This window comes from Peromyscus eremicus, chromosome 19 (assembly GCF_949786415.1).
Source record: "Peromyscus eremicus chromosome 19, PerEre_H2_v1, whole genome shotgun sequence".
NCBI classification, from domain to species: domain Eukaryota; kingdom Metazoa; phylum Chordata; class Mammalia; order Rodentia; family Cricetidae; genus Peromyscus; species Peromyscus eremicus.
Genome location: NC_081435.1, coordinates 53,173,724 through 53,201,509, shown reverse-complemented (window position 1 = coordinate 53,201,509; position 27,786 = coordinate 53,173,724). Strand labels below are relative to the sequence as shown.

General features: G+C 38.7%; 1 protein-coding gene across 2 annotated transcripts in view; it reads right to left on the bottom strand.

The window, feature by feature from the left end:
• Positions 1-420: 420 nt before the first annotated feature.
• Positions 421-27,786, bottom strand: part of Malt1 (MALT1 paracaspase) — a 54,650-nt gene continuing 27,284 nt past the window's right edge. For both annotated transcript variants that reach the window (XM_059245980.1, XM_059245981.1), the window contains 8 exons: positions 24,319-24,522; positions 15,228-15,405; positions 14,189-14,263; positions 13,440-13,567; positions 8,037-8,186; positions 3,858-4,015; positions 3,011-3,136; positions 421-2,166 (listed from right to left, as the gene is read on the bottom strand). In XM_059245980.1, the coding sequence (XP_059101963.1) occupies positions 1,726-2,166; positions 3,011-3,136; positions 3,858-4,015; positions 8,037-8,186; positions 13,440-13,567; positions 14,189-14,263; positions 15,228-15,405; positions 24,319-24,522 (1,460 nt within the window). In that variant the 3' untranslated portion in view covers positions 421-1,725. The remainder of the gene's footprint in view (positions 2,167-3,010; positions 3,137-3,857; positions 4,016-8,036; positions 8,187-13,439; positions 13,568-14,188; positions 14,264-15,227; positions 15,406-24,318; positions 24,523-27,786) is intronic.

The following is a 27,786-nucleotide window of genomic DNA, read 5'->3' as shown; positions in this document are numbered from 1 at the left end:
TTGCAGTTTTGCTGTGATGCTTTGGGCTTGAAAGAACAGTGGGACATGTTTTCTATTTTAGGAAGATCTTGCAAAGTAAGGTGATGCTAATTTTAATGTCTGTCAGAACTGAACAGTGATGGCATCAGCTTGAAGGATTTTCTTTGTCTGGACTCTTGTGATTACTAATCTTTTTGTTACCAGTTATCTTGTTATTTCAAGTTGCTTTTAAGTCTGCTTGTAGGTCAAAGAGAAATGATAAGGCTATTATCTCCTGTAGCTTTTGAAGTTAAACAAGGAAACAAGGAGCCACTTTCAATGATTGGAAAATTCAGCAGCCATCAGAACTATCCAGTCTAATCTCTACTCTTAACCTCTACTGTAGCTTTAAACACAAACATTTTACCACTTCCTCGTTTTCATGAACTTATGAACAAGAAATTTCAGTCTGTTCCACATAAAATTTATATACAAGCCTCTTGACTAACACTTGAAGCAAAATCCTGTAATCACAAAATCATAAGCAGTTCTCAGGGTTACAAAGAGCTCTTTCTCCCCACCCACCTCTCTCCTTATGTACACAAACAATTCCTATCTGAGAACCTGCAGGGAAGGCAGTGTGGAGTAGGAAACCACTGGAATAGAAATTTGAGCCTAGAACTGAGACTTCAATGCAAGACAGTTTGCCTCGATCTATTTTCCCATTGATAAAAGGAAGTTGTTAAGCCTGGTGATCAAAAAGATTCTTTCTGGGGCTGGAACGATAGCTTAGTGATTAAGAGCACTTGCTAGTCTTTTTTTATTTTTGTTTTTTTCTTGAAACCGGGTTTCTCCATGTAGCCTTGGCTGTCCTGGAACTCGATTTGTAGACCATGCTACAGAGATCCGCGGGCCTGTGCTTCCCAAGTGCTGGGAGTAAAGGTGTGTGCCACCGCCGCCCGGTGAGCACTTGCTATTCTTGCAGAGGACACAGGTTCAGTTCCCAGCATTCACAGTAAGTGGCTCGCACCTGTCTGTAATTCTAGTTCTGGGGATCTGAAGCCCTCGTCTAGTCTCCATGACAACACGTATATATTCAGGCCCCCACACATACACATAAAAGAACTCTGAAAAAAGAAAGGGTTCTTTTTTTGGTGCCAACAATATAATTCAATCTATAGCAATGCCATTCTTGCTGCTTTTCTGAGTGGTCAAAATGAAAATATTTGGTACACATACATATACACTCTAATAATTCATCTTCCCTTCCAGTAATGATGATTAAGCCCAGGGCCTTCCACATATCAGCTGAACATTGTACCATTGAGCTATATTCACAGGCCCCATTCTTTACTCTTTTAGAACAAATTAATTCACAAAGTCTTAAAATGAGACAAAAGCAAGAGACAGTCTGGTTAAATAATGTAATTCTTTTCTTTTCTTTTCTTTTCCTTTTTTTGATCTTTCAAGACAGGGTTTCTGTGTAGCCCTGGCTTTCCTGGAACTCAGTCTGTAGACCAGGCTGGCCTCACACTCCGAGATCCACTCCCCTGACTCCTGAGTGCTGGGATTAAAAGTGTTGCCACCACCGCCACCACCCAGCTTAAATAACGTAACTCTGGTCCCTCACACTCCTGAGAGCCTGCTATAAGAGCCTGTTGCCAGTTTTCTTTCTGTACATATACCTTTGCCTTTCCACCATACCTCATAGTATGTGATATTTCATGTGAAAGTACTGTAATTACTCTAGTTTTCACAAACGTGAGGTCAGTTTTCAGAAATCATCAGCCTGTCAGAAAAACTGAACGGCATCTCATCAGTTGTCTCTACCGGCACGTTACTTCTCCCAAACTGGCAGGAGTAATGGTGGGTGGGGTAACTTGAAACAAAGGTATGTGGAGTCCGGCTGCAGTGACACCTGTCTGGTGGCATGTCACTGTCTGAATTAGCCAGATGTGAATGGTACACGTCATGGAATGAGTCCTGAGAGGAGTGAAAATGCCCTGCTCCCCCTGAGGCAGGCGTGGCGCTGTGATAAGGCTCATCGGGCACACGACAAGCTTGAAAGCAAGTCTTTCTGCCCAGTCCTCGATGCATGTCTAACTTGGCAATAAGAGGCTTCCCAACATTCACTTCCTGCTTCTCCTCCACAGTGTCTTCCAGTCCCGAATACTGATACGATAAACACACTGTGAAGATCAGATGTTCCTAAAAATGAAAAGAGGTTTATCATGTTTATTAACTGTGGAACCCTTAAAGTACCACTTCCTTACCCCACAACAAAGCCCCCCCACTCAGCTCCCTCTCTGAGGTTCCTTTCCAACATCCCTAGAGCCAACAGGCAGGCTGCTTCATTTACTATCTATCTGCTAACAGAGTTTCAGAGATTTTCCATTTCTGATGCACCGTGAGAGGCATTTTCCATGCAGTGATACTGGAATTTCACCCTTCCCCAGAACCAGAAACAGGGTCCTTTGATGTCAAAATCATCTACTTTACAAGGACATTAAAAGCCCTAGTTGTTTTACCATATTATTAGATAGGAACTCAATCAGATAATGAGAGTTGAAGTAAACTAGATATTAACAAATAATAATAGTCTCTTGTCTGCATAACAATTGTCCATTCCTTTGCCTAATTTTTACTACATTGTAACCATGTAGCTAAGAAAAAAAGTGAAAATTTTTTTTGTAAGGATATGCTTATATTAGAAAACTTAACTGTACAGAACCAGTTTCTTACTTGTCAGTCAGCAAGAAATGGAATAAAAAGCAATTCCAATTTTAATTTGCTCTATGTTTTGTAGAAAGCGACAATAAAGAAATCATGATTCAAAAATGTATCGCATATCCACTATGTACCTAACTTCTCAACAGCACAGAAGACAGAGGTCCCACGGCCAGTGTCAGGGACCCTGAGAAGACCCACTGCAGACTGGTTACTGTTGCTCCAATTTAACATCCCAGTGAAGCGGCTCATCTACAGCCTACGCCCCACTCAGGTGCAGCTGCACGGCTTTCTCACTGTTGCTATAAACAGGAAAAGTAGTGACCTTCAGTTTTTGGAGTGAACTGAGTCTAGTGTAGAGGCAATGCTTGGGGAGCTCTCTTGACACTAAATAACTGCCCGTTTCTTCAGGAGTCCCCTTATTTGCATGTTTTGGATCAATGTCTAGGTCCTATAAAAAAACACAAATCAGCGAATGTTAATGATGTAATCAATGGAAGTTATAACATTGTCTATAACATAAAATATCTTCATAGATACTGTTCTCTCATTAGCTCCAGCAGTAAATTTTATGTTGTAATAAACACTTATACTGGACTCAAGTTTTTAAAATAAAGTTACTCAGTAGGGCAGTGGTGACCCATGTCTTTAATCCCAGCATTGGGAGGCACAGGCAGGTGGAACAAAGTGAGTTTCAGGACAGCCAGAGCTACTCAGAGAAACCCTGTCTCTAAAAACCAAACATAAACAAATAAATAAGTAAATAAAGTTATTCATGACATTTATACACACACACACACACACACACACCTTGTATATATAATATTCCATTCCTCTCACATTTAAAATCCTATTAGAGGATAAGGTACTGCAGACATCCTTCCTGAGTGAACTTTGGATACTTCTGAATTGACAAAACTTAAGGTATTGTAGCAGGTATTAAACACTATGATCAGTGTCACACAAGTAAGCATGAAGAAGCACATAGACTTCCTTTACACTTATCATTGAATTTTAATTTATTATTTAAGTGACTTCTTTTTTCTTTTGGTGCTGGGGCTAGAACGTAGGGCCTTACACATCTGTCCCTAAGCTATAGCCTCATCTCAAAGTTTAGTCTTTAATAAATGAGAACATATTATTCTATTTTAAATAAAAGAAACGAGACTTACAAGAGGGAAATCAGTAACATAGGCATCACACATTATTATCTCAGGTGGTTTGTGGACTATACTTGTGTAGATTATCATGACATTTGAGAACTCTGCGGCAAATCCTAATTGAATATGAACACCACATTGAAATTTAAGGCACATACTTTCTGGAAGTTCTGGAAAAGAACAATAGAAACAACATATATAAATATCATTTAAAGAGTGCTTAGTAAATTTTCTGATAGATAGCAAATATCTGCATGGGGCAGTATATGGTTAGAACTTTTGCTTAAAAATATTATATAATGTTACTGCTGAAACATATACACACAATTAGACCAAAAGCCAAACTTTTGCCATCTGCATATACGGTTTTTCTAGTGGTAATAAAAATATACATAGATTTTTATTGATGACTCAATCTTTACGACAAGAATTTGTGTGGTGTGGTGTAGATGAACAGTCTTATTAAGTAAGAAACACAGAGCCAATTGCAGAGTTAAAAGCCCAAGAGGTCAGAGCAGTAGCTGAGAGCTGAGCTTACCCTTCGCTGCTGCTGCTGTCCTTCCTCTCAGAAAGAGACCTACTTCCTGTGTGTCTGTCTTTTTATTGATTTTCTGTTATGCCTTCTCATTGGTTGTAAACCCAACCACATGACCTCGTCACTGCCTGTCTGTACAGACCTCCAGGTCTTCTATGGTTGGTATTGAGATTAAAGGCGTGTGTCTCCATGCTGGCTGTGTCCTTGAACACACAGAGATCTACCTAGCTCTGCCTCCCAGGTGCTGGGACTAAAGGCGTGCACCACCACCGCCCAGCTTCTGCTATGGCTTGCTTATGGTGGTATTTTATTTGTATTAAAATGTTATTTGTATGTTAATAAATAAAGTTGCCTGGGGGTCAGAGCTATTAGCAAGCCATAGGAAAGCAGGGCAGTGGTGGCATACGCTTGTAATCCCAACACTTGGTAGGCAGAGCTAGGTAAGTCTCTGTGTGTTCAGGGATACAGCCAGTATTGGATACACATGCCTTTAATCTCAATACCAATCATGGAAAACCTGGAGGTCTATACAGACAGGCCGTGACGAGGCGGTCATGTGATTGAGTTTACAACCAATGAGAAGGCAGAACAGAAACTTTATATAAAGACTTTAACACAGAAAGTAGCTCTGGTTCGGAGAGGTAGGACCACTGTAGGAGGAAGGGTAAGGTTTTAGCTCTTAGCTCTGACCTCTTGGCTTTCTTCTTTGCATTGGTTCTGTGTTTCTTATTTAATAAGACGGTTGGTTACTTCTACACTTGCTATTAGCTCTGATCCCCAGGCAACTTTATTTATTAACATACAAATAAAATCACATTTCAGTACAAATAAAATATCACCATATTTCCTTTTCTATTTTAATAAAAAGAAAAAAGGAAAAAGGCTATAATATAAGAAAAACTATATACAAAAGTACAATAATTATATACCATATATACAAGCAATAAATACCTAAACAATGTTTAGTCCATATGCATTTGACAAATTCAGAAAAAATAATTCAATTATCTATCCTATTTTGCTAAGTCCAAAATGTACCTGATTCAATTTCTATCTTAATTTATATTATTAACAGAACTATCTTATAACGTCTTTCAAATTTATACACTTACTTTTTAGTGAGTTTCTTTTCTGAAATTCTTAACAAGGAAAACTATAACTATAACTAACTAACCTTTAACTCCCTCAGAGACCCAAGAAGGAAATAATATTACCTAACAAAAATAAAAACAGGAAGTGCACGCAAGCAGCTTCCAAAAAAAAAAAAAAAAAAAATGTGAGTTGACAGAAACAGCCAGCTGCCTGGACAGTCACCTGAGGTTTCTCCACAGTGTGAAGGGTAAAGCCCAGGGTCTTGCGCATTTTACATAAGCTCTCTACTATTACGCTAAAACCTCTTACCAAAACAAGAATTTTACAAAATATATTGTCACCAAGTGTCTATGATAATTTGGTAACTAGTCATTCAGCTACTCCTGAATAACTTCAGTATTTTTTGGTTTTGATATTTTTATTTTTCTTCTTCATTTTTTTTCCAAGACAGGGTTTCTTTGTATAGCCTTGGCTGTCCTGGAACTAGCTCTGTAGACCAGGCTGGCCTTGAACTCACAGAAATCCACATGTCTCTGCCTCCTGAATGCTGGGATTAAAGGAGTGCGCCACCACCACCTGGCTTGATATTTTTCTATTAGCCCATATTTCATATATTTACTGCTTCAGGATCGTTGGAGGAGCTATTAGATGGCACTTACATATGCACCATACCGTTTGTAACTGACACAAAATACAAATACACTAAAACAATTATTTTTTGAGTGTGTGGGATCGAAAAATAAAATATTTCTCTCTGGTTTTTGAGATAGGGTGATAAGTTCTGGGTAGCCCAGACTGACCTGGAACTCCCTAACTAGCCCAGGCTAACCTTTAACTTTCAACCCTCCTTCCTGCCTCCGGCTTGCAAGGCTGGACTTCAGCTGTGCACCACCATATCCAGTTTGGTATTGTCTGATGAAAGGTTGTTTTCTGTCGAGCTAACTGAATTTTCATTTTGTGGTGTGGTGCTAGGACCCTAACCTGAGGACTCATGTATGCCAGGCAAAAACGTAACTACTGAGCTCTGCCCTATCCCTTAATGTTCATCTTTACCACTGTAGTTTTGTTCTGTACACACACACACACACACACACACACACACACACACACACACACACAGTGTTGTATATGTGTGTGTGTGTATATATACATATACACAAAATACATATACATATATATGTGGGAAAGAAATTCAATTTTAATTATTTGTGCAATTATCTAGAAGATGATGGATTTATAGCACTTTACCCTTTAATGTGCTCTAACATGATAATTTGCCAAAAATTACAACTTAAGAGAACAAAGCATTACAAAGATTTTTTAAAAAGAAGTTCAAGAAATACATTATTCTTCAGTCTTTTTTATGAAAAAAGACTCAGAGGAGATGCTTGGGGAAGTTCACAGACAATCCTTTCCTCCAGGCAGGACTTGAAGCTTGTTTTTCCTACACCATGTAAAAACACCAGAAGGCCATCAAGGTGCAGATCTCATTTCTCCTCATCTTCTCTGTCTTTACCACTCTTCCCTACCAAGTGTCACGGATCGCAGGACAATCACAGCTGGGAGCGGCTGTCTGCACAGGAGAACTGGGGGGATACCTACAACCCTAGGGGACAGAGCTGAGCGCACGGCAGAATCCAGACCTGCTGGCTCCGGACAACTCTACATTTCAGAAGTCACAGTATGGAGAAGTCAAAGGCTTGCCTGCATCCCACATAAATAAAAATTTAACTCACTTTCCGAACAGAATTAAACATGATTATTTAAGTTTTGGAGTTCTAGGCCAGCCTAGGCTACATAATGAGGCCTTTCTCAAAAGACACAAACAAAAACAAATACAATTTGTCTTCAATAGTAAATAGTAAAATAGTAATAGTAAAATAATAAACTAGATAATTTGGTATTTTTAGCATAAACCAATATAATATATACAACTGAAATATTTTGGACTTGCCTACTAGGTGAACACTTACTTTTTGTTTTGTTTTTGTTTTTCAAGATACGCTTTCTCTGTGTAGTTTTGGTGCCTGTTCTGGATCTTGCTCTGTAGACCAGGCTGGCTTTGAACTCACAGAGATCCGCCTGGCTCTGCTTCCCGAGTGCTGGAATTAAAGGCATGCGCCACTGCCACCCAGTGAACACTTACTTTTGAGGTAGCATCTTGTCATGGACCTAGACTGGCCATGAACTCATGATCTTCCTGCCCCAGCCTTTCAAGTGCTGGGGTACAGGCACACACCACTATCTGCCACCTACCCCACCCAATTTCACTGTAAAACTCAGGAGAAAACTCTTCAGTCAGGCTAAAAAAAGACTTATGATTTTAAAAATAAGTTTATACCTGGGCATGGTGACACACACCTTTAATCTCGGCACCCAGGAAACAGAAGTAAATGGATCTCTGTGAGTTTGAGGCCAGCCTGGTACACATAGTGAGTTCCAGCCAGGCAGGGCTACATAGTGAGACCCTGTTTCAAAAAGCAAAGCAAAATGAACAAACCAAAAACAAAATAAATAGTAAGTTTATGATAGAAAGCTCTCAGAAGAAACAGACTGGAGCATACCATGCGCCTTAGCCCACTGTAGATTCCGTACTAGGGACTCTGCGGAGCAAGCTGTCCCCTGGATTGGATCAGTAAGTGCTCTTTTTTCAGACAAGCTGCTTCGAATCTCTAGAGCTTGTTTGCCCTTGGTAAGGTGACATTTCCCCATATCTGAAAGACAAGAGAGTAAACATTTTTTAAAGACTGATTCTTTTGTCTAAAATATTCAGGCCAGGAATGGTGGAGAACACCTTTAATCCTGGTGCTCCGGAGGCAGAGGCAGGAGGATCTCTGTGATCTGAGGCTAGGCTGGTCTATGTAGCCAGATTCAGGATAGCCGATAATATAGAGAAACCATGTCCAAACAAACAAACAGACAAATTCAGGTTAAGCATTTCCCAGTAAGTCAGGTTGTAGTGTCAATATCACCTGTTAACAAACATTTATTCAGTGCCTACTGTGTACCAAGCATGAGGAAGAAGCAGTGAGGTGAGCAGACCCACAAAAACACTGACCTGAAAGTGTGCTTCCTAGTTATTAGTTACTGTTTTTCTGAGACAGCAAATAGTTATAGTCTGATTTCTTCTGGCAGAAATCCTTGTTTGGGTGACATCTTTATTCCTCTTCCAACCAATGGATGAGGCCCAAACACATCACAGTATAACCTGCTTAATGAATGCCCGTCAATCTAAACATTAATCCCATCTAGAATAATGAATGGATCAACCATCGAGAAACAACCTGAACAATGTTTGACTAAATGTCTTGGCACTGAGGCCCAGTCAAGTTAACATACAATTAACCACTGAAAGCTCCAATCCATTTTACAAAACCAACGTAACATTGATACCAAAACTCAAAACAAATAGTATGAGAAAGTAAAAATACAGGCTCATCTCTCATATGAATATAGACATGAAAATTCTTTTTCTACTCAACATTTTTAATGAACATTTAAATGCATAATTAATATTTGCAATGAGATGTAAAAATTCTATGCAAAATGCTGGCATAGTAAATCAGGCTACATTTAAAATGTGCCAATAAAATCCACTCATCTTAGCTGAATATAATCAATCATACTGAGAGATTAGAAGAATGGAAGCATCACATTATTTTCTTCGTAGCTGAAGAAAAACTATTAAATATATTCAACATTTTAATTCTCAAAAAAATCAGCATAGAAAAGAGCTTTCTTAACCTCACAAAGAATATTAAAAACTTGTATTATTCTGTATGTGCATTCCTTTTAAATCAGAAACAAAACAACGGTTCCTTCAAAAACTACTATTTGTACTCAGTGTCTTAAGAGGTGCAATTTAGTACCACAAAATCACACAACATTCTTCTCAATCAATGAGTAAAGCAAAAACAACATAATCAAAACACGACAAAGGCTGGAGAGACAGAACAGTGGCTAAGAGCACTTGTTCGTGGACCCAGGCTCGGTTCCAAGCACCCACATGGCAGCTCACAACCATCCATAATTCCAGTTCCAGGTGATCCAATGCTCTATTCTGATCTCCGTGTGTACCAGACATGTGGTGCACAGACACACATGTGAGCAAAACACTCATACAGATAAAGTAAGTTAAAAAAGTATGAGGAAAACATGAATACATTTTCACTTAGGTGGATTTGCATGACAATTAAAATATGAACAGATATTCAACATCACTAATGATTAGGGAAAAAAAGCAAGGCCACCTGAGATATTATTTAACATCATGAGATAGGCAAAGCCAGAAAACTCTGATCTATCAAGTGATGGAGGGAGTTCAGATTCACACTGTCTCTTGCACAGTGTTGGTGGGGAGTGGGTACAGACAGACCTTTTACAAAAGTTTAATATCATCTCTCACAACTGAACACTGGCATACACTATGACCCAGCAACTCCAAATCACAGGTTTATAACTCCAAGAGACTCTTGGTGTACACTTCAGGGTACATGTGTGAGAATGTGAGAATAGCACTGCTCACAGTAACAAAAATACCAAAGAATTCAAATGTCCATGCATAGGACAGTAGCTGAAAAAAACCATAGCATTCCCTGATGGAATTTTATTAGTGCTGCAGTCATTCAACAGTATGGCTCAATGTTAGAACTGAAGAAATTCAAGACCTAGGAGATTACATGGAGCACAATATCTTTTTATTTTTTATTTTTTATTTTTTTTTGGTTTTTCGAGACAGGGTTTCTCTGTGTAGCTTTGCGCCTTTCCTGGGACTCACTTGGTAGCCCAGGCTGGCCTTGAACTCACAGAGATCCGCCTGGCTCTGCCTCCCGAGTGCTGGGATTAAAGGCGTCTTTTTATTTTTAAAGCTAAAAATAACCTAAATACAAAGACATAATTTTGGAGAACACATAAAAATTCTATGAAACTATAACAAGAAAAAGGAAGAAATGATAAAATTAGGATGATAGCTGGGTATGATGGCACACACCTTTAATCACAGCACATGGGAGGCAGAGGCAGGTGGATCTCAGAGTTTGAGGCCAGCTTGGTCTACAGCGTGAGCTCCAGAGCAGTTAGGGCTGTACAGAGAAACCCTGTCTTGGACAAAAAAAAAAAAAAAAAAAAAAAAGAAAGAAAGAAAAGAAAATAGAGGACATTCATAGTTATTACATGCAGGTTATTGGCAAAGTCTCAGATTTACATTGAACATCCATTGATAATAAGGTTGTTCTGAAAAGTAAAAAATACAGGACTAGGCTATGACTAAACACTGTAGCCTTATAAAAGCAAGCAATTTATTTCATTTCACATTTTGTTTCATTTGTACAGTTGAAATTGACAAGGTAATTTTTCCCCTTCAATAACTTATGCTCTTCAAATATTTTCCATCATACTTTTAAAATTAACTATTTCAGAAGCTAAAAGGGGAGGAACAGGAAGTTGTATTTCAAAGTTGGATGACTTTTTTTTTTTTTTTCCCCAGACAGGGTCTTGCTATGTATCCCTGGCTGTTCTGGAACTCATTCTGTAGACCAGGCTGGCCTAGAAATCACAGAGATCTGCCTGCCTCTGCCACCTAAGTGCTGGAATTAAAGGTGTGAAGCCATTAAGCTTGACTTCAGAGCAATTTCTTATAATTACTTCTGTTCTTCACTACTGAGGTAATCATTTACAACTGTTAACTTGACTTATTCTAGAATGACCCAGGAAAGGAAGCCTCACTGGGGAAGGGAGGTCAGGCTGGCCTGTTGGAGGAGCTATCTTGATTATGTGGAGTGAGGCAGGAAGACCATCATTCTCTGGGCAGGCATCCTGGACGGCATGAGTGGAGGTAGTGAGCAGCAGAGTGCACGCATTAATATACTGCTTTTTTTTGTTGACTGTGGATGAAATGTGACTAATTGCTTCAAGTCCCTAGCATCTCGACTTCCTTGTAATGATGGATGTAACCTGGAGCTGTGACAACCCTTTCTTTCTTAAGTTGCTTTTGTTACAATATTTTATTACAGCAATGAGAAAGGAGACTAAGACTATCATGCTACATTAAACTATTATGATTTCATCAAAGGTTACTTATTTTTACAGTTGGTTGGCTATTACTCATGATATGAACAGTATGTCTAACACTGAACTACATGTTTTACTCTAGTCTACTCTTGTCTGGGCAGTTTTAATTGTGGAGGTATGCCAGGTCTGAAACAACAGCAAACTTCTTAAGAAGTTCAAATACACTCATAGCAAAAGACAACTTGGTAACCATCAGAGGTAAATAAGCATGTGTTGATTAAATTTTAAAATAGGTAAAATATACTTTGGGTAAGTGCTTTACCAATGGGCTCCACTTCCAGTTTTAAATATACTTTAAAAATGCAATTGGCCAAAGCATGAGGGCTCACGCCCCTCATACAGACACTTGGGAGGCTGTGGTTGATCAACACAACTGTTGTTTCAGGACAGCTTAGGCTACCTGCCTCCCATAAAAGAAACTTAAAACAGCCAAAGAGAGTCTGGGGCATCTTCACACACTTCAGTTTGAAGGTAACTGAAATAATCCAAGGGCTTTAAATTCGAAGAAGCAGAATGTTTTCATATGAAGGCTTAAGAGGAAACTCAATATGTAAAACAGATAAAAGCAGAACTTCTCTGGCTGAAGCAGGCAGGAGAAAGTCTAAAAACCTGACAGGTTATGCTAAGTGATTAAGTCACGTGTGTGTGTGTGTGTGTGTGTGTGTGTGTGCGCGCGCACGCGCTGGAGCTTGTGAAAAAAAAAACATGATCAACAGCTGTTAGCAAAATATTTTATTCTCAATGTGCTATCTGAGCTGTGTGTATTCAGTAGACTAAGGCGGGGGACTGCTGAGCATCTGAGGTCAGCCTGCGCTACACAGTGAGCAAAACAGAGCCTTAAAACACACCTAAAACACAACCTGTCAACTCTGTAAGATCTATGAAATTTCAGTTTTTAGGGTTTGCAAAGGGTGTACCTTCTTTCTGATGTGGTTTACATAAGTTCATCAAAAAATATACTGCAAAACACAGTACTAAATAATCTGAGGCAGGGGCTGGAGAGATGGCTTAGTAGTTGGCTGCTCTTACAGAGGACCCAGGTTCGACTCCCAGCACCCACATGGGAACTCACAACCATCTGTAACTCCAGTCCCAGGGGATCCAATGTCCTCTTCTAGCCTTCTCAGGGTCCAGGCATGCACATGGAGTATAGACATATATGCAGACAAGACAGCTATACTTATGAACAAAATTAACTAAAAATAAAGATAATAAAAAAGGCTAGGACAGACAAATTGTGAGGTTAGAGGCTAGCCTGGGCTACACAGTGAGACCTTGTTTCAAAAAACAAAAACACCAAATCCAAAAATCTAACAAAACAAGTTCAACCACACTGTAACCTACGTATTTAACAGGTATAGATTAAGCCTTGTGTGAGCTACAGCACTGTGTGAGCAGACAGGGAAGGGGACAATAGGAGATGGAAGATAGGATCTATAAGGCCATATACGTAAAGCAGGACCTGGAAACATCTAATTCATCAAAGAAATAATGAGGTTGGCTTTCTTCTAGCAGGGTGTCAACATTTCTGAAAGATAAGGTGTAGAGGAAGATGCCTTACTTTCATAGACTGCTCACTGCACTTTTAGTTTCCCTAACTAGACTGGGCAGCAGCAAGGTACAGGCTGGACATAAAGCAGAGCTCTGAGAACTGAACTCCATCTCATCACTGCTCATGAGATTCGCCAAGACAGCAAGGAAAGAGAAGAACCGAGAGCATCAGTGTTGCTGAGCATGAAGCCAAAAACTGTTTTCTAAAGCACAGGGTAATTCCAAACCCACACAGTACTGGTGAGAATACAGTACTGATGAGAATAACCACCGAGCAAAGAACCCCGAGTGGGTTTCTCTCCACCGCTGGGCTTTTTCTGAGTGGATTGCTCTCATTAAAACTTTACCTTCTGCAACTTCATCCAGTAACACAGTAATTTTCTTGTCTTCTAATAATCTATCTTTTAAAAATTTCATAAAAATCCCATTTGCCAATCCAGAATGCTGGATTTCAAAAGCTTCTGCTCCTTGGCACCTTAAAAACACCAAGAGAAAGGGTGAGATAAGCCAGGCACAGAACAACAAACCCACGTGTTCACCAACAAACCTGAACACACAACCAAGAACACCAAAGGCAGAATGGCGGTCATCAGAGGCTGGGAAGGGGGGTGGGTGGGAGGGAGATGCTAGTCAGGGCATAATGCTTCTTTCTCTGAGACAGGGCAAGTAAATGGGTGTGAAAGGTAACTGGAATACTAACGGGCTTCATACAATCAGTCCATGCTGTGTACATGGTAGCATCTTGTACCCCACAAATATATATGCTCATAATTTGTCACTATCCAATAGAAAAGTCACCAAGAAAAAGGAGAGCCAGTGTTTGCTAGTGGGGTGCCCACACCCACAGATAAGCTTCCCTCTTTCATCTGCCCTTCAATGGCTTCCCAACTAGAACTGAACTTTAGGCAAAAGTGAAAGGTTCTGTGGCTTAGTAAGAAGGTACTGAGACCGAGGTGCACAGCTGAAGCTTTCTATCAAGCACATCAAGAGGGAAAACTTATGCCTACATGTCTCTACATGGATATTTCTGTCTCTAATCTACAATGAAAACAAAGACATACAAGAATAAAGAAAACTGAATACAAAGTTTTCTTACGTGGCATATCCAAACACAATATTGGCAGTGACTTTCAGTGCATCCAAGATTGGAATGGTATCATCATAGTCATTTCTATTTATATGCATGGGAAGGAGAAAAGGGCAGAAACAAGTATGAGAAATTACACTGTTCTTCAATGAAAAACATGCTGCTATTTTTAGTACACATAAAATGACAGATCAACTTCTTTTACTTAGCCAGCTACATACAAACCAAAAGCAACCCAGGTTCCTACGTTATGAAGACAGTAAATAGTCATCCCATCTGTTGTTAAGCTTTTTTTTTAAAGCTAGGATCTTCCTAGGTAGTGTGGACTAGCCTCAAACTCAAGATCCTCCCACTCTCACTCTCCCGAACCCTAGAATACTGCTATACCTGGCTTTTAGATTTTTTTTCCAGGCAGGGTATCACTATGCAGCTCTGGCTGGCTTGGAACTTGCTGTGTAGACCAGGCTAGCCTTGAACTCACAGAGATTTGCCTGCTTCTGCCTCCTGAGTGCTGGGATTAAAGCCAGTTCACACCTGGCTTTTTGTTAGCTTTAAAAATGAAGTTGTATCTGAACTCCCTCACTGAATTCTGACTGGTAAGCAAAAAATCAGAGAGGAATAATCATTGGTTGTGATTCTTGGGAATACAAAGCCAGACAAGTAGATTTAAGACTTCCAGAATCTACCCAACTACTTTGTACATTTGTAAGACAAGACAGACTGATGACTACATGCTCTAAATCCATGGGTGTGACTTGTTAATTCCTAGAGAAAAATGGCAGTGACTGTTAGCAACATGTATACGCATCTAGAGAGCCAATGCTTTATGGTGCAAATATATAACATATCTTTTAGTCCCTTCTACAGCAAACAGAAAGTAAGTTAAAATAATTAGATACCCATACTAAAAATATATTTTCATCAAGTCTGCTTTCAGAAACTCATAATTCCCACTGGTTCTTAGCGTCTTACAGAACTGCCTTGGGTGGAATTTGTTAAGGCTGATATTTGATCCCAACAATAGCTTTACAGAGATTAGAAATTGTACCTTTTCCGACACATATCCAGCAGGAACACATTGAGTCCAGTTTCCTTTTCTTGCATTAATTTCAGTATGTTTTGAACGCACAGGCAATTTTCAGACCTATATGGATTTGGAGCATCAACCGGGACCATAAAACTGTTCCCAAAGTTTTCATAACCATGCCCTGCATAATATAACAACCCTGGGGGTGGGGAAAGGAGAGATGTCAGCTCTAAATGCATTTCAACGTTTACAGATATATACTGTAATAATGACTTCTTTTCTTCAGGCTTATGGAGGCATATCTAAGAAACATCCAATTACAGATACAATCAATAATCAAAAGTTGATCTGAACTTTGTATTATTTTGGAAATGGTCTTCATTTAAATTCCATATTTTATAATACCACCAAGCTACTGTCTGAAATACATTCTAACTGATAGAAGAAAGGCCCAGTTAACAGTATACTGTGGAGTAGAAAGGGGTAATGAGGATGCTACCTAGGGACTTCTTTCCTAATCTGTCCCTTCATGAGGCTAGGGTACAGCAAAGAAACTTGGTAAATATTTAACAGGTTAATAAGCAAACACAATTCACCATGTTTAACATCATTTACCATTAACAAATCAAAACTGTGGTAAGATACCATTTCAGTCTTACTAGGACAGCTGTAATCAAAAGACGGGCAGTAACAACAATGAGGAGAAATCGAGATGCTCATTCACTTGTCCTGGTAATATAATACAGTATTATACAAGAATTTTGCAAAGAGTCTACAAGTTCCTCAAAAAATTAAACACAAAATTACCTTATGTCCAGCAATCCTACTGCTGGGTATTCACAAAAGAGAACTAAAACTTGTCCACACAAAACTGTATTCAAAAACTTATAGAAGCATTATTCATATTACCCTCAAAGTGAAAATAACTTAATAACCATGAGATGAGATAAGCAAAATGTCGTTTATTCATTTAATTAAATATTAACCATTCTTAAAATAAAAAGTTCTGATAACATGCTATAACATGGATTAAATTAAGCACATATTCAGTGAAAGAAGTCAGAGAGAAAAGGTTATATGCAGAATGGTTCCATTAAAAAAGATTTCTTTTAAATTATGTGGATGTGTGTCTGAATGTATAGTTAGTTTTCTGCCAACTTGACACACAAGCTAGGGTCATTTGGAAAGAGGGAATCTTAATTTAGAAAATATCTTCACCATAAGATTGGCCTTCAGGCAATCTGTGGGATTTTTTAAAATTAGTAATTGGTGTTAGTGGGCCTGGCCCACTGTGGGTGGTGCCACCCCTCGGCATCCTTGTCCTGAGTTATATAAAAAGCAAACTGAGCAAGCCATGTGGAAGGCGCCATGAAGCAGTGCTCCTCCATGGCCTCTGCTTTAGTTCTTACCTCCAGGCCCTACCTGGAGTTCATGCCTTGACTTCCTTTCATGACGCACTGTGATCAGAACACGTAGGCCAAAATAAACTCAAGCAGCCTTTCATCATGCTGTTTTATCACAGCAATAGCAAGTAAACCAAGACAGTGCGGGTGTGTATGTGTGCATGTGTGAATGCCAGAAACCATGGAGTCCAGAAGAGGGCATCAGATCTCCTGGAACTAGAGTCACAGCCATTTGTGAGCTGTCTGTTATGAATGCTGGGAACTGAACTTGGTCCTCTGCAAGAGATGCAAGTCTTACTGCTGCGTCATCTCTCTGGCTCCCATGTTTCCAATTATATGAAACATCTAGAATTGGCAAGTTCCTAAGACAGAAGGTACATTTATAGTGGTCAAAGGCTAGGTTAGAGAGACATGTAAGTGGGCATGGCTCTCACTTCCCAGTAATGAAAATGAGCAGTCAGGCACATGACCTATGCACAACTTTGGGAATATTCTGATCCACTAAATTATACTTTTAAAGAATACAAGTTGTATTTTTAGCAAGTGTTCAAAATGTAACTTTTTTCCACCAGCCTCTACTATTTGTAGAGCAAGACAAACTTCTTTATTTGATACAGTCTCTCTGTAGCCCTGGTTAGCCTTGAACCACAGAAACCTATTTACTTCTGCCTCCCGAGTGCTGGGATTAAAGGTGTGCACCACCATACCCACCTATGACAAACTTGTTTTTAAGCTCCATGACTGCACTGAAGTTTTAGCTCGTTAAATCTTAACCCATGTCAAGAGTATCTTCAATTCAGATTCCTGCTCAAGTTTTTTTTTTTTTTTTTTTTTTGGTTTTTCGAGACAGCATTTCTCTGTGTAGCTTTGCGCCTTTCCTGGAACTCGCTTTGGAGACCAGGCTGGCCTCGAACTCACAGAGATCCACCTGCCTCTGCCTCCCGAGTGCTGGGATTAAAGGCGTGCACCACCACGGCCCCTGCTCAAGTCTTATCAACCAGTATTATAGCTTTCTAACATTGTAACATACACCTTGAAATGCTACAACATTAAAAAAAATTGCTAATATTTCAAAAATTTTAAAGATTTATTTTTATTTTTGGATGTGTGCAGATACGCATGGAGACCACAATAAGGTACTGGATCCTCTGAAGCTAGAGTGAGAGGAAGTTATGAGCCACCTAACACGGATGCTGAGAACCAAACTCAGGTCCTTTGAAAGAGCAGGGCTCACTTTGAATTGCTGAACCACCTCTCCAGCTCCGGTAGCACTCACTTTTTGGCACTTTGTAAATAGTCTTATGCATACTTAGGCTTTCTGAGAGAAAATACTCATGTTATCATTTATCTTTGTATAATATTTTCATGATTTTCAAAGTATTTTCATATACACAACCTACTTTTAATTCAGATAACACAATTTATAAAAGATATCTACCTCTATATACTTCTGAGTTATTGAGACAGGGTCTTACTTTGTAGTTTGGCTGACCTGGAACTCATTCAGCCCAGGCCAGCCTCAAAATTGTGATAATCCTGCCTCAGCATCCTGAGTGCTGGGATTACAGGTGTGTCACAGAAGAGGAAATTAAACATCTGTTTCAAGTCATACGGCTGAGGTGTCTGGACTCGACAGGTGGTATTTTGACCACTGTATTAAGTACTGTAATGTTCTCTAAGTACTGACCATGTCTTCTTTGTCTTTTTCTGGTCTTTACCTGCATCTTTCTTTTGTTATTACGGTGCCCCCCAGAACACTGACACTTCTTTATCTGTAGCTATAACAGGAACTCAGTAAGCACTTGACACTAACAATCAACATAGTCCAGCAGGGATGACCTTTTAGAACTGGTGCCGTTTTTTTACAACTGGTACAACTTAGATACCCAATCAGAGAGCCTGGGTGCGGCACAGATTCAGCTCTGGAGAAGCAGCAGCTCTGAGGTATTTCACCATACAGTTGCCATATTCTCAGCCACTACTCAGATTAAGGCACTTACTACAAAATATGATTTCTCCTTACCAAAATGACTTGTGCAAAGTTTAAACCTTTCATCTGCAATGAGATTATATTAAGGGGGATTATTTTTACGTACAATAAACCAGTAAAAATCACTGTATTTTAAAAATTCCATCTCCAGCACTGCTAATTCTCTTAACTATTCAAGAAAAGGGGAGAAAATAGATACTTTTAGAGATATCAAACAATTGAATGTAGTTAGAAATATAGTTATGCAAATTAGGCCATTAGAGAATTTTCTATCTTGGCAACACAATTTCCAGGAATGTAGTCTGGGGCTGGTGAGATGGCTCTTTGGGAAGGGGTATTTGCCACCAAGATTGATGACCCAAGTCTGATCCCTGGGATCCACATGGTAGGAGAAAACAGACTCCTGCACACTGTCCTCTAACCTTCCGGCACTGTGGCACACACCTACCTACACACAAAGAAATACATGTACTTAAATTAGTTTTTTGAGACAAGGTCTCTGTATATAATCCTAGCTAGACTAGAAATACGATATTAGCACAGGCTGGCTTTGAACTCAGAAATCTGATTGTACCTGCCTCCTAAGTGCTAGGATTAAAAGTGTGTGCCATCAAGCATGTGCTTTAAAAACATTTTTTTTTTAAACCATAGCTATTTATTTTTGGCTACAGGTAAAATATTTGGATGGTGGCACATATCTGTAATCCCAGTACAGAAGCTGAAACAGCAGGATCCTGAGTTTAAGGATAGTTTAGGCTACATAAGGAAACGGTCTCAAACAGAACAAAGCAAAACAATCAAATAAAAAAAGTAACAAACTTCTCCTACTCAAGTTGATTGGCATTCTACTTTGCATAGTGCTCTGTTGAGAATATCAAATCACCAGCTCTAGGAGACTCACATCCTCTTTATAACAAGGCAGGTAATGGCATCACTCCCCTTTTTACATACATAGAAACTCTTCATAACAGAGCAGGTAATGGCATCACTCCCCTTTTACATACATAGGAACTCTTCAGAACAGAGCAGGTAATGGCATCACTCCCCTTTTTCATACATAGGAACTCTTCATAACAAGGCAGGTAATAATATCACTCCCCTTTTTTGTACATAGGAACTTGAAACACCGAGAGATTTAAAAGCTCACCCAAATTCTAAGGACTACTAAGTCAGAAAACCAGACTTTGGATGCAGGTAAGTTTGATCACTGTGTTGGCTTATATTGTTAATGTGAGTGTACTGATATTTCACTGGATAGACTACATTATAGTTTACACCCCCACATCTCCACTGTTATTTTCCCCCTAAAGAAACTGTAGGCAGACTCTTAATACACAAAACCCGATCAGTCAAGGCCCAAAGTGCTATCTAGTCCAAATCTCCAATTTAAAGGACAGTTTGAATTCCTTTAACAGATTTTTTTGAGTGTGTGTGTGTATATACATGTGTGGTGAGTATAGGCATGTTTACATGTCTGTGTGCACACCTGTGTAGAGATGTGCATGCACGAGTGTGCATGTGTACAGAGGCCAGAAGTTGATGCTCGGTGTCTTCCTTGATCACTCTTCACCTCATAGATTGAGGCAGAGTCTCTCCCTCAAACCCAGAGATAACCAACATGGCTAGTCAGCCCGCTTGTTCTGGGGACTCTGCTTCTGTCTCTCAAGGGCTTGGGACTATGGACAAGCTTCTATGCATGCCTGCCGTTTATATGGGAGCTGAGGATCCAAACTCTGGTCCTTATGCTTACGCAGCAAGTACTTTATCCACTGAGCCAACTCTCTAGCCCATTTAATAAAATTTCAAGAACTGTAATAATAATGGTAACAATGGATATGATAATTTAGGCATTTTGAGTGTGTCAAGCATGAGGGTGATTTTTTTTTTTTTTTCCTATCACAGCTTTGATAATTGAGTTCTAGCCACTTTATAGGTCACTGTTTCAGTTTGGAAAAATTACCTGGCCACAAAATCCAAAGCTTGGACATGGGTGAATTTATTCCGGTGCTTAACCACTGACTTACACTGAACTAAATGACTGACTCAGGGTAAATGGGCTTTTGTCAGATTCTGACCACCTTCACGGAGTAGTCTGTCCACAACGGCACAGGTAAGCTGCAAGTGGTGATGAACATACAGACACATTTGGTGAGGCAGACAGACCGCCACGTGGTTACTTTTTACTCCTATTTATTATCTGGATAACTATTTATACATTTATAAGTAAATTATTTCTATTTTTGGGTTTTGCTTATTTACATGTTACAGACTGAATTACTCATTTTTCTGTTCTAATTTTTCTTTCTTTTACAATGAGTGGGCAATAAAAGAGTGTCAACTTGTGTTTACACTTTTCTGTATCTAAAGTTCTTCATGCTGAAACTCCTTTACCTTCTCCTAATCCCTAAAGGACCACTAGTCACCCTAAAAGATATCAGGAGAGGTAAAGGCATGGTCCAAACAAGAAATAAAAAGTCTCTTTATGGCATGCCCTACACCATGAAGCCTTTACCACACTTACATTTAATGTAGATGTGTCTGGTGTTTTGGGTAGTCACAATACTTCAAAATATAATGCAGCCACCCTGTTAAGACATGAATCAGGATTTTAAGTTTTTCTAGCTTTCTTAAGCTTCCCTTTGTTCTATTATTTACCGCTCTTTATTTTATACCCCAAACTGATACTGTTACAGTGGGACTGTGTGTAAAGTGTCAGGCAAACTGAAATCTTGTCCCCTAACCATCCTTTATAGTTCTGGCTCTCTGCTTAATAACAGGGGCAATTAAAAGTTCTGACTTAAACAGAAAGCTGGAAAGTTACGACAACAGTTGCAGTAAAAAAAAAAGAGTAACTGAATATATTACTATTTATATAATTCTCTCATTCTTCAGATATTTTACCAACCCAGAAACTTAAATTTAACCTAAATCAATACTTATCATTACTTTTTTTTCTTACACCTCACTTTCTAGTGACGTTTTAGAAGCAATACCCTATGTAAGTCACATAGGCACCTTAAAAAACAGATAAATTATAGAATATACTCAAGCAATCCACTTTAAAAAAAACAACAACTTTCATTTATTGAAGACTCATACAAAGTAAGTTAAGTTCTCAGAAACACATTTTCACAGGGAATTTTATCAAATGTAGTCATCTTTTTTGTAGCTCCCTCCCACATAGTGTCCAACAATGAATGCTGGGAAGAGGAGGCCCCATCTTGGGTCTGGGCGGTGGAAGAAGCCAGTCATGTGACTCAGATAAGGAGTGATAGCCTGCTCCACACTGTGCATGTTAAGTACCTAGATGCTGAGTTTGCTGGGTGAATACTCTTGTAGACAAGTTTTTTCAAAGTGCATTTTCTGGCCTATTACCATGATTCCTTTTCCTTTACTCTTTGACAATTTCTTTTATCATCATTATTATATTTTTCATTATTTACAACAATTTTCAAATTCAAATATATTTTGATCATACTGAAACATACTTCTTGTTAGAATGAAAAAATATAGACAAGCTGTCAAAAGGCCTATGTGTATGGCATATGCTTTCCTATTTTTAAAAAAGACCTACTTTTATTATTTTTAATTATGTATATGTATATATGTCTGTGAGTGAGTATATGTACATGAGTGTAGTTGCCTACCAAGGCCAGAGGCATAGAATTCCCCTGAAGCTGGAGTTTCAGGCAGCTATGAGCTGCCCAATGTGGGTGCTGGAAACTGAACTTGGGTCTTCTTGAAGGGTAGCATGTGCTTTTAATCGCTGAGTCATCTCTCTAGCTATTTTCCATTTTTGTAAGAAAAATAGATGAGGGCTGCAGAGATGGCTCAGTGATTAGGAGCACTGGCTGCTCTGCCAGAGGTCCTGAGTTCAATTCCCAGCAACCACATGGTGGCTCACAACCATCTGTAATGAGATCTGGCGTCCTCTCCTGGCCTGCAGGAATACTTGCAGACAGGAAATTGTATACATAATAAATAAATAAATAAATCTTAAAAAAAAAAGAAAAAGAAAAACGGATGAATACACCCATTAATCATCAATTTATAATGCTCATGAGAAAACTTTTGTTTCAAAATCAGCATAATGGTAGAAATGGAAAATTTGAAGTAGCTACCTTGTTATTTATGTGTACTACAATAGTAACCCTCCTTATTGAGAGGAAAAAATTCATTTAAATGAAATTTGAGGCTTTTCATCATCCTTTTAACAACAGTTTATTAAATCTTCAAAAGGGTGGTTTTTGTTCCTTTAAAAATTCTACTTAAGAATCATTAGAAATTCTACCAAGTTTATCTCACCATGTCAACCTACTTGTAAACAAGAAAGCTATATCTCTAGTTATTGAAATAAAATAATTTGAAATGTCAGAAAGTCAAATTGACACTTTTTTGACACTTTTTGTTTATTATCTGCAAGCCTAACTCCAGGCCAGGAGATGCCACATTCTGGGCACTCAAATGTTAACAGTTATGCTAAGTACAATCTGAAAGACAGTTGGAATGAGCTCAACTGCTAGCCTTCCCAAACTCAAGGCTAAATACATTATAAGAAATAAATTAGCAAGGAAATTCTTACTACTACCAGCATATTCTGGCTCATAAAATTCTTTATCAGATCTACAGTATTTTGAGTACTTTTCAGAAAAAGAATGGGGAAAAACCACTAAAAATGTATGGCTACATCTTGAATTGTATCTGCACAGAATTTTAATTAATAGGCAGGCAAGGCTGGATATGTACTCAGTGGTAGAGTCTCTGCCTAGCACATAAAAGGCTCTACAGACTGAATTACATCCTCAGCATAGGACAGAAGACTGGGATGGATATGAGGGAGACGCACTGTCCAACATTTCCTTATTAAATTCTAGATCCTAATAAACAACTAGAAAATACCATGCAATAATTGGATGAAGGAAGCAAATACAATGTATATTCTATCACAACATTTTATATTTAAAAGAACCTACATAATATTAAGCATATATGAATGTTTTGTTATCTGATAATCTACAAGGTCAAATTTCTAAATTTACTAAACACTAAATACTGTATGGTAACTTTTACAGTCAATAAAGAATAATGAAAGATAGGTAAGAATTCTCATAAGAACAATGTTTTGCTGGCTGGGCGGTGGTGGCTCACACCTTTAATCCCAGCCCTCGAGAGGCAGAGGCAGGCGGATCTCTGTGAGTTCAACAAGGCCAGCCTGGTCTACAAGGGAGTTCTAGGACAGCCAGAGTTATAACATAGAAAAACCCTGTCTCAAAAAAACAAACAAACAACAACAACAACAACAACAAAAGAATGTTGTTCTAACAAGATTAAAAAAAACACAGAAGATACTAAGCTAATTAGCTATTCATTTGGAATAAAGATAAAATTTATCTTTTTTTGCAAGAATATCAAAACTCTTCAATTCAACAGTATGTTTACCTACCTTCATCTGATTTCCAACCTTTTTTTCCTTTTTGTTTTTTATATGTATGAATATTTTGCCTGTGCACCACTTGTGTGCCAGAAGAGGGTTCCAGATCATCTGGAACTGGAGTTACAGATGATTGTGAGCCATCATGTTATGGAAATAGAATTCAGGTTCTCTGGAAGACCTACAAGTGCTCTTAACTGCTAAGCCATCTCTCCAGCCCATGACTTTCCAACTCTTAATGTGTTTAATAGGAATGGCATGTAATTATGAGTATTAGAAATAGCTTACCATATACTCCTTTGTCTAAAAGTAGTAAAAATTCATCCACAGCATTGCACATCTCAGATTCGGTAAGATCCAACAATGAAACAACTTTGAAATCTAGTTGCCTTAATAAGTTGGTCAATTCATATACATCCACCAAAGGAGCTTTAAGCTTGGGGTGCTCCCAATAATTCATATTTCCTATCAAAAGAGCAACTTTGTCCTTTGCTGTAAGAAAAAAAGGGGGGGGGGTTGGGAATTAGAGGAGGGTATAAAGATTAAAATTTATAGAAGTATTAAAATGAAAAACTTTAAGACTACAGTGTTTCAAGTAAGATGACATTAAATTTCATTTTAGAGGTATTACTTTGCAGTGGAGACTAAGAACACAACATGCTGAAACATCAAATCAGACAAAGGATACTTATTAGTTACATATGAAATATACACCAGAGTTCGCTCTCCTGGAAGGTTCTGTTTTACTGAGAAAGGAGGAAGTAAAACAAACACCTCCAGAGGGGAGGAAGAATTCACAGAGCAAGGAAAGGCCAAAGAGAGAAAAGGAGGAACTTCACAAGGACCACATTTGTTCCTATAGTAGTTATGTGGGGGAACTGTCTCCTCCTACCTCTAAATTCAAAAAATTTTATCACCACCACCACCACCACCACCACCACCATCATCATCATCATAGTATATGTGCATGTGGACACACAGGCATGATGGTGTGTGTGTAGTTCAGAGGGCAACTTTCATTTCCTTCTTAACTTTTTAAAGACATATTTCCTGTTTGCCTGGGATAAGGCTACTTTGAGGAATTTTTTTGAGTTTATTTTTTTGACTTTGCTCAGACAGAAAGAGGTGTTCTGGGGAGCTGGCAGGCGAACAATATGTACTTATGCCTTAAAAAGTATCAGCTAGCCTATTTAGGGGCCTGGCCTGGCCTGAACAGTTATGAAGGCTGTGCCAAGCTTAGTACTTAAGAGACTTCAACACTGCATCTTTCTTGATGGTCTTGGGGGTAGTACGGTGGCAGCAAAGTTTCAAGAGACCTGTGCACTGCCAGCTGTATAAAATTAGAGCTGAGAATTACATAAAACACACAATACTTGACAGTAATCACTATAAACTACACTACTTCTTTATATAGTTATTATATAATGCTTTTCATTGTTAAATTTTATTTTAAAAATTCCAAGTTTCATCATTATGTAAAGTATGACTTCTACATATGGAAGAAAAAAAAAAGGTTACTGCTGAACAGCAGCATATCGTGGTCTGTCAGCAGCAGCCTCATATCCTCAGTATTTACTACATTTCCTGAATGCGTTAGGACAATAACTGAGAAACTGACCTATAGGGTCTAATGATGCCTTTTTCAAGATATACCTCTATTATATAGATATACGTACTCAGTGATACATATGTAACTGTATTTGGGAAAGAATGATTTATAGAATACAAGAGTCCAAGAATGTGAGAATGTGAAAATATCAATAATTGCCCAAAACTCTTATAAAATTTTTGTCAATGATAATCTTGAAAAAACTAGATTATATAACTTTTAAAATTTTTCTGGTAAGGAAGATGGTGGGTCTTACCTTGACCAATCTACTTGTGAAGCAGTTCCTGGTTGGCAGGAGAGCTGGAGTGGACTTAGAATAGAGAAGTAGAGACGGGCTGAGACAAGATGACAAGGACCCATTCTAGGAAATGGTTGTGGCAAAGAGACCAGACAGAGAAAGGAACAGTACTGAATTTGAGGAAATGAGAGGAATAAAGAAAATTTAAAAATGGCAAGTACACAAGCAAGTCATCATGAGTTTTAGATAATAAATTCAAGAAATTTATTATAAAAAATGTACTGTAAGAGCCACCCACAAGTTCTTGAACACAAGCTATCTACACATGGGGCTGGGAGCGCAGCTCAGTGGTTGAGTGCATGCTTAGCATGTGAGGCTCTGGGTTCAATCCCCAGCACCAAGAAAAAGAAAACAAAGAAATAAAAATGTTATTTGATTATACAAAAGAATAACAAAACCACTTTGGAAATATACTTACTAGAGGATCCTAGACATTTTCCAGAACTTAAAGGAGTAGACATTCTTCAAAAACTGGCACAGTGCTACATCATCAATTCCATGTCTAATAATTCTAAGTTATCCAAAATGAGTTCATATTCCTAAGCACCTAAAAAAGGGTCTGGTTCATTCTAAGCACTATTAAGCATTTGTTAAGTCTTTGAATATTTATAAAAAATACAGAATTAGCATCAAATCTGACTAGTTCAACTGAATTTGACTTCCTGTTACTCTGATGCATCCAATCTTTTAATGACTCTGTATCTTACAAAATAATGTCTGAACTCCTCAGTTTGGCATACAGAGCCATTCACATTCTTGTCACTGTAATAGGTGCCATGAGGAATCTTGGTATCTTTGCCCTGTGCAGTACAGTCAGCCTCACCTCACATGTGCTGCCCTCTGACTTTCTCCAAGCAGTATATAATATGTGGTGGCACTGCCAGTTCTGGGCTGTGGATTGAAGAAGTCCTGACAGCCTTCGCTTTAGAGATACAAGCACAATATTAAAAAAGCAGCAGCTTCTCAGGCAGGGAAAGAGGCAGGACAGAGGGGAAGAGTCTCTTCTCAGTCCTCACTAAGTGCCACGGTATGAAAGTGAAGCCTTCTTACATGTGTAGCCTTGGTCACCAACAGACTATAACTACATAAGAGACTCCAAGAAGAACCATGTGTAAAACCCACAGAACCAGGAGATAAAATAAAACTGATAGTTTTTTTTGAGACAGGGTTTTTCCCCTTTAGTCCTGGCTGTTCTAGAACTCATTATGCAGACCAGGTTGTCCTCAAACTCACAGAGATCCTCCTGCCTCTGTCTCTCAAGTGCTGGGGTTAAAGGTGTGCACTACCATGCCTGGTTGATGCTTTTTTTTTTTTTTTTTAATCTAGTGAATTCTGGAATACTATTACTACTTATTAGATAACTGTATCAGCAGCCTAATGATTGGCAGTCCTACCCTAAGACTCCACCCTCCAGCAGTACTGACCTATTTGTTCCCCTCCCACACTGCCTACTTCACAGTTCCTCACTCACCAAGTCTTTTCCCTTCTTCTTTAGAGAACATTCTAGCTTAATCGACATGAGAACTCCTAATTTATCCTTAAAAATTCTCACTTGAACTTTCCTCATAAAGAAAGCCTTCCTTGACTCCCCTAGACAAACCTAATCACCATATTCTAAGAATAATTTAAGATTATTTATCCATTTCTACTATGGGATATACCACATACTATTATAAAGTTCATTTTCTTACTTTATAAACGGTCACAGACATGAGATATTTGGTGTTTGGTGAACCTCACAATAAGAGTTAACCTGATACTCGGTTTATTTTGTTCTTAGAATTCCACTGTCTGTGAAATGGCACATGCTGCAACGGACCCAACAGGGGCTACAGAATTGCTGACTCCC